Source organism: Dicentrarchus labrax, unplaced genomic scaffold (genome assembly GCF_905237075.1).
Source record: "Dicentrarchus labrax unplaced genomic scaffold, dlabrax2021, whole genome shotgun sequence".
Taxonomy (NCBI): Eukaryota; Metazoa; Chordata; class Actinopteri; family Moronidae; genus Dicentrarchus; species Dicentrarchus labrax.
The window spans coordinates 10,491,250-10,502,526 of NW_026136718.1; the positions used below are offsets into that span (position 1 = coordinate 10,491,250).

Sequence of the window (11,277 nt, forward strand, 5' to 3'; positions counted from 1 at the left end):
GGAAACGTACCATTTGCAGCAATTTATCCAGTACATTGAAGTCTCCTTCTGGACATATTGTGTTCCTGATATCCATGATGATTTTGGCAGATTCCATTGCGAGATGAAGTTCATGATAATGTTGAATCTGCTGAATTCTTTCTTTGGTCCATTTTCTGTTATCAGATGGATCTGTTCTGCACATGATGTCAAACTCTTCCTGCAAGTGCTTCACTTCATAGTCCTCAAAGATGCTGTCTATTTCTTCCAGTAACAGTTCCCCACTCTTCAGACCACCATAAAGCCCTTTATACTTATTGTAGCAGCTCTGGAATATTTTGCTGTAGACCAGGTCGAGAGTGTAGATTTCCACATTTGCATCTTGATGTTCATTGTCATCTGTATCAGGTTGCACTTTTGACAACTCTTCCACTTCTATTTTCCAGCACATTTTGAAGATCGCACTGTCTTTAATGACATGCAGTTCTGAAGCCATTTGACGAGTGATATCACAAAGGTTAAAAAAAGTGACCTGCCCTATTGCAGGAGAGGTCTGTCCATCAAGCGTGTGAACCTTCATAAATTCATTCAGATTCATCATCTCAATGTTCTGATGAAGTATTTTGTCCAACCCCTTGAGGTCAACTGTGGATTAAAAATATATTAAGAATGTATATGGATATACAGGCACTTCCATTTTCCTCTCAGTCTTAAATGTACAATCAGAATCCAAGATCTTCTTCACAGGTCCCTTTCAATGTACAGAGTAGCAAGTATTACTAAAGCCCTGTCAGATCAAATGAAATCCTGACCTTGTCGAACAGAATTAGGGCCAGCAGCAGAGAAACCACAGGCTTGGAACTGGGCAAATGTATGATTTTACTTCAGGGGATGAAAAGTAGCTTGGTTCAAACAACCCCCTTACTCACAAGTGAGGGGAGTCTATTGATAGTTTTGGTCAGGTAGAACAGGCAGAGAAAGGATGAAAAGGAGTCGTCTTGTACAGCAATGATTCAGTGCTTATTGCTATTGGATCACTGTCACACACTTTGCAATGTGGGTAAACACTCTTAGTTTCTCCAAAGGAAACAGGTGTGAATACATCCTAATTCTTCGTACATCAGTGAAAATAGCAAAGAAATATAGTACAAAATACAAAAAATTGCAAACCCTTCCAATAGTCTATAGTTCAGTTAGCATCAATATGGCTGTGGCTTCAATGTACAATATTACCCTTGGTCTTGATTTGTGCCTTCCCTAAATAAGTGCCTTTTTGACTCCATAGCCTATTTCAAATGAACTGAACAATATATTTACTTTAACTGTGTTTAACCCCTATTCAAACTATGTGCTTTTGTGGCCTCGACACTTACATTACATTATAGATATATTACATACATCATAATTTGAATCGGGAGCCAGTAATTGTTCAGTATATGCAAACATATATAATTCTGAAAGAAATAACATGATAATGAACTACACCATAACATAGTATCCTTACCGTAAGACTAGGTTTGTAAAATAAACTTCAATATGAAATCGTATTTTTGCTCTGAGTCTCCCAGTGCTGCCTACCTCTGACATGTTTTGGAAGCTCCTGGGAGATTTGTAGAAGACCCTCGACCAGTTCTTTCCCATAATGGACAGCGTCTGCTTCCTGTTTTCTTAGGTTCAGTAATGTTGTAATGTTTATTGGATCTTTACAACGACCATCATCACAGAGGCAATCTAGGAGAACATAAGCACTTAGATGAACACAGTAGTAGAATTAAAAAATCACCGTCAGTAAATAATAATATGAAAACAATATAAAATATCTTTCAACAAGAAAAATTTACATTTAAATTTATAATTTGTTGACTGTAAATGGATAAAGGTCAACAGATACGCAATGTTCAGCTGTCAGAAATTTGTTGTGATCACTTGTATTCCTCATAGCTCTCAGGCTGTGAGGAAATCAGCAGCCCGCGATCGCAGCTCCTTTGATGTGAACGCGCACAGAGCGCAAAGCTCAGAGCCGGTTAACTCTGACCGGGGCTTTAGGTTTTGTTGAGCCGGATTATGAACACAGAGCCTGTGGGTGATGGGGTTCTCTGTGTCTGCTAGTGTCTATAATACAGTAATATTTTTGCCGACATTATCAAACAGAAGAACTTTTATTTTGAAGAGCACAGGGCAACGAAACACACTAGCAAATCAGAGGACCCGCCCAACGACGGAAACAAGATATTGAGTGGTAAATTTGTTTTGTTAAGTAAGAACCAAAAAAACGAGAAAACGAGAAAACGAGCTGAACTTTTGATTTTCATTTTTTTGACAAAACGAAAAAAACGGCTTGTTTTCTGGTTTCTGCTTGTGTCAATTATTCCCAGAAAACAGACTGATAAAACGTACCTTGTCATGAGCACATTCCAATACTACTACAACACAAATGGAGAGGACTGAATTTATTTCATAATTTTTTATGCACTTGATATAGTTGAGGAAGACTGAACTAATTCTTTTTCATGATTTCATGATATCAAACTTAAGGATCAATGTGCCCTGGAAGCTGAATTACAATTTCACCTTATAGGTACAAGCTGGAGTAAGAATAGATAAAGAAGAAAAAAATAAGAAAGAAGATGAGAGGAGAAGAGCATAACAGAAACAGTAAATTTTACTCACCGATTTTCAGCAAGTTTATAAATTCACATTCTTTCTGGAGTATTTGGTTTAAAGTTTTAATTTGGATCTCTCCACTGAGGAACTTCTCTGACACCGATTTTAATGCTGAACTTGCAGAAGTCAGCCTGTTTTGCGCATCATCTGACAATTTGTCCATCAGTTTTCCTAGTAAATAAATAACATAAACAAGTATAAATGAATAAATGAGCTATGTACACAACCAATAATAAAAGCAGTTACAAAAACATTTTACTATGACAGACTTTCTTTCTTTAGGTATTACTATACTATTAACATTATACGTTAAAAGTATTTACCTGTCATTTGGAAGACAGTTTCGGCCATGGGCCAATTTACAAGGTACTCAAATATCAAGTCCTGGCCTTCAATGTAATGTCCATTCTCATCTTTGGGCCATGTCTTCAGCAAAATAACAGACATCAACTTCCCAGACTTTGTGATATCATGTTTCTTCAATAGAGCTGAAACAGCAGATTTATCCTAAAGAGAAAAAAATCGCATGAAAAAAAACATGCACAAATACTCAATGTTGCACCACCATCAGGAGAGACTGGTAAATTTCAGCCAAAATTGTTTTTCCTGTCATGTTTTCTTAAGAAGATTGAGAAAAAAGTTCACAGTCATATAGGTGCATCAGAGGAAAGTACCAAATCTTGAAGAAAATATTTAATTAAAGATCCAGTGTCTAAAATTGGAGGATCTGTTGGCAGAAATGAGATATAATATTTGTAGGTATGTTTTCATCAGTGTTGGGAGTAACATGTTACCGTAATTCCACTATTGTTGGTGGTAACTACTACTGTAACTAATTATGTTTTCAAATTAAATAACACAATTATAATTAATGAAATGTATTTTCAGGTACGTTGATTTTTCAGTTTATGATCTAACTTCAGAAATGGTTGACCAAGACAGTTCAGTTTGTTCTTAAAATAATAATTTTTTTAACAAAGTACTGTAGCAAAGCTCAATTAATGTTTATATCCGTGTGGGTCATCTTTACCATTAATCCTCCTGTTTACCAGAGACATTAAGATATAATAAAGATGTTTTGGCCCACAGTAAGACTAAAATAAAACAGCTTACAGCTCTGTGAATTCATAAGAGAAATTAAGGGTTAAAAGTAGGGATGTCGATGCCGATATTCACTTAAAAATGTAATTTTGGGAATTATCGGTATCGGGTTTTAATAACCAATGTTTGTTCTGTAGGCTTCAGCATTTCCAAGCCAAGGCAAAGCCTATACATATGAAACATAAGGTGCTGCATTTTTTTATCCAGATAAAAACATTAAGGACACTTTCTGTATGATGTTTATTAGACCTATGTAATCTGAATTGGAAGGGCACATTGTCATGAGCTGTATCTTGTATATTTATTATTAGCTATGTTGTATGTGTATGCACCTTTATGTAATCTGGTGGAAAAACATTAAAATTTAAAACCGGATCATACCAAACAAATATCTGCTTGCGTGTCCTTTTTGATATAATTCCACAATAGGAGATATGTTATGTTGTTACCTAACAGTTTTGGTGTAAAAAGCCTGCATATATCGGTATCGGGTGATATCGGTATCGGAAATTGAGAATTGGACAATATCGGAAAATCGGATATCGGCAGAAAAGCCAATATCGAGCATCCCTAGTTAAAAGTAATGTAAAAGTTACTTAAGATAAGATAAGATGTTCCTTTATTGATACCCCATAGAAAAAAATCAAGCTTAGGCACAGCAGCATAGGGGAATGTAATACAAATAGCAAGTAAAATAAAATAAAACAAAATATTGAATACAAATATAATAGAAATCTAATCTATTATCTATCTATAATCTATAAATTCTATACACTATATATAATATTGCCTTAAGATGATGTTAGTTAATGGTATGCTTCACACAGACACTGTCTTTACATGCAACTAACTAATTTTAATTTGGCACCATTAATCTAAATTCACACCAACATACATACACATAAATTCAGCTATAAACTGCTTCATAGTAATTGTTCATGAAATATATTCTTAAGCACTGACATTTACATTATATGATGACAAAGCATTTATTAACTTAGCTTTTTCACCCTCATCAAAATATTACCTGACAAATCGTTTCAATCGCCTCCAATGCACATTTCTCCATTGCACTGCATAGCAATGGACTTGTCTTGCTCAGTTCTTCCATCTTGCTACAGTATATTCCAATCTGATCCACTGGCTGTTCCTAGCACACAAGCACATGTCCTCAGTTGTTTTTCCTCAAATGCAAATGTAATCATGTTAAGACAAACACAAATCCAGTCTTACTTTATTTAGTTTTCTTTCAAAATCCGCCATGAAAGTGGTTCTCCAGAATGATGTGTGTTCATCATTTTTGAAGGATAATGAGAGTAACTTTTCCCATACCTAAAAAAGAAACAGAAGAATTTTTAATTGTTGGTCAGCTATGTAACAGTTTAAGTATAACAGATAACAACCAATATTTCACTACAAAGGCTAACCACAAACTACGTTAACAATAACATTTTGTTTACTGTCTAGCCAAATGCGTTATATTGTAAGCAGAACAACAGATATGTTTATTTAGTACTTTTCATGTATTAAAAATCATTAACAATTATTTTACTTGTGACCCCAAAAATGTGGAAATTGCATATTTTTTTTTTTTAGGTTTTTTCTATATAGAGCAAGAATGAACTTTTGAAAATGTAGAGAATGTGTTGTTAGATAAAAACAGACATTTACAAGCTCAATTTGAGTCATAGCTCCATTTTACCAAAAACTGTAGTTACTGCGGTTTGCCTTTGTAGGGCAGTATACATTAGTGCTATTCATTTCTGCTTACCGTAATTTCACGGGGTACAAAAAACTGCATACGGTTGCATTCCTTAAGCAGTTTGTTTCCGAAGGTTTGTCTCTGCCATTTCGTCATTGTTTGTAATGCTTCCCCGATTGACTCTTCATAAATCCGCTCTCTTGACTTAAACAGGAGTTACAAGTTACTATGGTCATCTTTATGTTTTGAATTTCTTTTACATAATACAATTTACACAATCAACTTTAACATAGTCCTTTTTTCTTCTTCTTGCATTTAAGCATTAAGACTAAGGTCTTACTAAGGTCTGTATTTTCAGCTTTGCAGTGTATCTTGCTTTTAATGAGGACATTCAAATGTTTGGAGTTAGGACACACAACACACAACACACAACACATTCCCAAATTTATCAAACCATCAGTCTAAATATATTTTTCCTCTATATATGATAGACAAAATAAAAGATTGAAGCTGTTGCTGTGAACTGCTCCAAGCATTTCAAGCTTCTACTATGACTTAGTATGGATACATAAAGGTGTGGTCTCTCCAACAGACTGAAGTGAGTCTTACCTGGGAATAGGTGGGATCATATATCTTGGCAATCAGACAGACCAGATTAAGGAAGCAAATAGGAACATCACTGTGGTCTGGATTTGTTGTGTGACAGCAAATAGAACCAAGAAGCATTGCTGCAGTTTTCAGGCAACACTCTCCATATGTGTCATCAAAACTATGGGACAGATATTTTGGTTATTGTTGTTTGTGGATAAAAATAAGATATGTACTGAAATTCATAGACATTACGACACAGATACTGTCAGTGTTGGATAGTAACTGATTACACAAAAAATAAAAAATAAATCTTGATATAGCAATTGGGTAAATCTCATGCTATTCCATTATGCAATGTGTGTTTGAGATCAGAGCTGCCACACACATGCCCACACAGCTTGTCGACAACTCAGGAACACAGCCTCTGAATGGTCGACAACCCAAGTGCACTATGTGTTTTGTTAGCAACTTTTTGTGCGAATCGCTAAAAACTGCACACAGTTTTGGCCTAATTGTTTGCTTATGGATGGGATTTTCTGAGCTAGAGTGTGTGGTACCATCATTAGAGTGTATAGAAGCTGAACAACTGAAAACGAGAAGGAAAGAAAGAACGAGCAAATGTGTTTTTAGAGAATTGAGACGTCCTTTCCACTGTAATGTCACATGAAACGATAACGGTTGATGGTGGCAACAGCTGATCACAGCTGGATCTGCTGTCAGCCAGCTTTAACAACTATTTAGACTTTTGGTGGAGTTTCTGTCTGCACACATGTTAACGGTACTAATCGCAGCCTGTTACCTGTTTAACGCCTGCACATGAACAACAACCTGTATTATAGTGATGAAAAAATAGCATTGATAACATTGTGATTAATAGCAGACGGATTGTGAAGTTTCTTCCCATTAGAGAGACAGCAGCTGCATTGATTGGTACATCTTTGGCACGCCGACAGATCTTATGTTAATTAATGTTCTGTGTTATTTTACATCTCCAAAAGTTCCTACACACGGTCCAGGTTCATACAGGAAAATTGTTTAGAGTAAAATAGTCCTCCTGATATATCCTCTGTTTCCTCTGGAGAGTTTTTAAATTTTGCTGTTCAATGATATTTGCTGCACTGACATTAATGTGTGCATAAAAAACATTTAAAATTACTAAAAGCATCCTCATTTGTAAATTAAGAAAACACTCATAGGCTACATCCACAACACAGAATAAATAAAGACAAGCTTGCGCTGCCCGACAGAAGAGGCACAGGAATATTTTCTACTGGCAGAATGCCTTTATATTATCATTTAAATATTATGATTGTAAATTCATTATTTAATAACCCAGAATATGACCATGGTGTCTTTTAAACCTTTCCATGTATATCAGTATTTATTAGGCTAAATGCTTCAGGGAAAATTAAAATGACGTAACTCATATCAAACCTGAATCAAGAATTTTGAGCCTCATGTGACTGAATGGAAATTACGATAAATTATGTAAAATATGATGTCGATTTTTTTATGTAATTTCTTTTTACATTAATATGATCATATTAAACGGTGCTGAGTCTGATGAACTGCAGCATCAAGTCAAATAACTGATATCCAATAAAGGGGCTTGTCGGTCGGTAAAAGACCATGAAGGCTGCTCCCGTGGATCCTTGCTCATAGCTCCTCCGATCCTTGATCCTCGACCCTCAGTGCACAAATAAGTGCTTTGGGACAGCCTACAAGATTTCGGTTCAAGCATGGATCAGGGAGTGAGGAAATGTCAAATAGGAGACTTAAGATGTACCCTCTGTCTCAGTAACACAGACACACCTGATGTTCCTCTGCTCTGATTTGTGGATTAATGATGGACTATTTTTAAGCAGCTGAGATCAGCTGGTTGCTGGGGTTAAATGATCAAAGCTGACTTAATTAAAATCTATCACGACGGGTTACTCTAATTGATCCACTTTTAATGTCAGACATTTTATCTTTTGTCTCACTAAGAGACACGCACACAGACATGCACATATAAAGACAGATGATGCATCGCCACTTCCTCTCACAAAAATAAAAGCCCTAAACAGTATTTGTATCTTAATGGGAATGGCTGAAGCTCTTCTGTCAAAATAAAAGCCCCATAGAGTAACTGTATTTTAACAGGATGATTTATTACAAAATAAAGACCCCAATGGTTTCATAACAGGAGGCAAGGGATGCAACTATTTTTTCAAAAATCCCCAGAAAGTAAATGTATTTTAACAGGAAACTACAGATATACTATTTTCAAAATAAATTCCCAAACAATAACTGTATCTTCTCTCTCTCGGGATACCAAGCATTCAAGCAGGCTCAAAATGTCTTGAGAAACTTTCTAATTTGATTTGTGCAACTATAAATGCTGAATAAACTAAATGAAATGAAAATGTTTTGATGTTTAAAGAGAAAATAGAATATTTTGGAACTCACATTTTTCTGGCTGTGTCCATTTTTTTTTAGAAATGTTTGATTTTCAAGTAATCCAAAGTATTCAGATTAAATAAATGTTTTGTAATCCAATAGATTATAAAACTTTTTTTACTGGCCGATATTCGTTCTAATTAGTTTGATCGGTGGTTTCTATAAATACCAATCAGAAGTGCTGATCAGCTGTTACATTTATTTTATTCCACAGGAAAGTTATATTCAGTCTTGACACGCATAGTGGGAAAACTAATTTGCTCTAACTGCTCTCAATAACCAAACGTAGGCTGCTCTGGTTTTAGTTCTGTCCCTAAAAAGAGAGAGTGAAATATGTTGCACACAAATAAACAGTTGTTTATGATGTTACTGTTTTAGCCCCATATGTAATTTGTATTGAGTAACTGATAACATTTCAAAGTAATATGACCCAACACAGTGTGTCACAGTGACATATTATTTTTTTTACCTTCTGCTGCCATGGCTTTCTCTGTCAATGAGTTGAGATGCCAATTCTTTGAAAACCTGTTGTTCAAATGATATAACACATGTAATTTAAAGACATACAGTGATTCTGATAAGTGGTAGCTTATTTATGAATCTGCAATACATTGCAGGTAGTGTACAGCAAGCTTTCTGACTGGCCAAAATCACTGCTATGAGGGTGGAGAATGAAACAGAACAGTAAATCTGAGGACTATGCAGCTTAACAAATAACAGAGTCAGGTGATAGTTCTTAATTTCTTATTAATTCAGAAGTTCATCACTATAAGCAACCCCTTTCATATGGTCGTATTGTTTTAACATTGTCATTTGATACACAATCCTAAAAAACAATTACAGCTGCTTTAATGATACATACCATGAAGTTTGTTCCAGATTTAATATTGAACTGCATGTATTGAAGAACGTCTAGGAGCTCAACCCTCATACTGGATAAGAAGCTTGTTAAATCATGTGCAGGCAGCAGAGACATCCAAGAGTGCACAAGAAGACGATCAATGTTTGCCAGATATTCATGGCCTTTTATGATCTGGATCACACTAATTCAAAAACAGAGTTGCTAGTTATTACCAGGTGGTGAGGGTAAAAAATAATAACAATAAAAAGACAGACAATGAATTTAACTAAATTTCAACATAATGTCATCAACATTTACTCTAGGTCTTTCAAAAGGGTCTGTACATGTGCTTAGGTGTTTATAGTAGAGAAATGCTTCCATACTTTGCATTACTGTCCGTACAGACGTTGCTCCCCCTCAAGCCTGTCCAGGAGTCAAACTGTGGATTCAAGACAGGTGGAACTGGCTCGAATGGCTTACTTTCTCCTTTCAGTAGGTGAACCAGAGGGATGACCAAGACCCACTTCTCAATATGGTGTTGTCTAGCATTGTTGCACATCATCTCAACAGCATCAGCAACTCTATACCAGTGGGGAAGTTGGTGTTTAGTTTCATTATATTTAGGAGGAAAAAAGTAGAAGTTGAAAAGTTATAATATACATCCTTAGGGTTTGTTTGTACTCTATATGTTGTTGAGGCATATGGTAAATTGTGTCAGATTTGTATTGGATGCAACACTATAAGCAAAATGTATTTTGTATACTTTCATGGTCAAGGCTATTGCTGTTTATGTGTAAAAGTTCAATTTCAGCAAGTTAAGTTAGTAAAGTTAGTTTTCAGCATTTACACTGAAGTGTCAAAACAATTGAAAAACACTTTCATCTTCTCTTCTTCTCTTTTTATTTAATGACACTGTTTTTGGTAAGCAATGAAATGATGCATTACTGCCACAAGGGGTGTTGCAGGATTAATACAGTCTTTTGACAAACAAGGCCAATGGTTTGCATGGTTTTAAGGGTATAGCTGAGTTTGAAGTTTTACACACTGGACCTTTAAGATATAGCTGACATCTTTACATTGCGTGAAAGCAGAAGTACATTGACTGTGTAAGTCAGTACTTGTGAAAGGTTCCGTTAGCTCCATTCAAACTACAGTTCAAGACATACAGTATATAGATTTATCCACTGTGGGACCAATACCCTCCATTTAGCTTTTATTATTTTTTCTTGTTTACTTTTCTATTACTCATCTCTCAACTATAATCTTTATTGTCATTATTATAATCTGTAACATTTACTATTTTAGGCTAACTTAAACCACTGACATTGGTTACCTCTTACCTCTGATTCGCTAAAGGGCCTGCAAAGTTTTCCCAGAAAAGGGGGAAATGGTGTTGTGGTTTATAAGGCAGGCAAAGAAGATCACATAGACTAGGTAGTTGATCGATCACGTCGTCTTTCAGATACTTATAGTAAATGAGCAAACTGACAATTCCTGTTTGCAGGGTTGTCAGGTGTTTTTTTCTCAGAGCTGAGGGATTGTGTTTTTATGTATTCATTCAGAGCACATCTCAGCAAGATTTCCACCTAGAAGAAGCAATGGAAGAAATTAATAACCAGCGTGTAATACTTATATTCGGATGGTATTGTTACTGGAAACAGTTTTTTATTAATTCAATTTCCATACATTTTTAGGGGACCATATGCTGTTCTAGAATAAATCCCTGTTTACCTGTTTACTGCCATATGCTAATTCCCACGGCCTTTCCCTGCCATCATGGAGTACAGGATAGCTGTATGTATAGAAGAACTGTTGTAGCAGGAGAAAGAAGTTGTCCACATTTGGTTCATTCCAAGTTGTAAGAAGGTCAAAGATGATATCCAGCATCACTCTGCCAGCTAGGTCTCTCTTTTTCACTACAACTTCTTTGATCGAATATCTCCCAGGCAAGAAATTCTTC

General features: G+C 35.5%; 1 protein-coding gene across 1 annotated transcript in view; it reads right to left on the reverse strand.

Annotated features, from left to right (window-relative positions):
* Positions 1 to 10,776, reverse strand: part of LOC127350649 (E3 ubiquitin-protein ligase rnf213-alpha-like) — a 46,166-nt gene extending 35,390 nt beyond the window's left edge. Inside the window, 12 exon segments of the mRNA XM_051377469.1 lie at positions 11 to 624; positions 1,558 to 1,710; positions 2,650 to 2,814; positions 2,967 to 3,150; positions 4,772 to 4,894; positions 4,978 to 5,076; positions 5,516 to 5,650; positions 6,056 to 6,215; positions 8,946 to 9,001; positions 9,339 to 9,519; positions 9,701 to 9,898; positions 10,658 to 10,776. Coding sequence (XP_051233429.1) covers positions 11 to 624; positions 1,558 to 1,710; positions 2,650 to 2,814; positions 2,967 to 3,150; positions 4,772 to 4,894; positions 4,978 to 5,076; positions 5,516 to 5,650; positions 6,056 to 6,215; positions 8,946 to 9,001; positions 9,339 to 9,519; positions 9,701 to 9,879 — 2,049 coding nt within the window. The 5' untranslated portion in view covers positions 9,880 to 9,898; positions 10,658 to 10,776.
* Between the last annotated feature and the right edge of the window lie 501 nt (positions 10,777 to 11,277).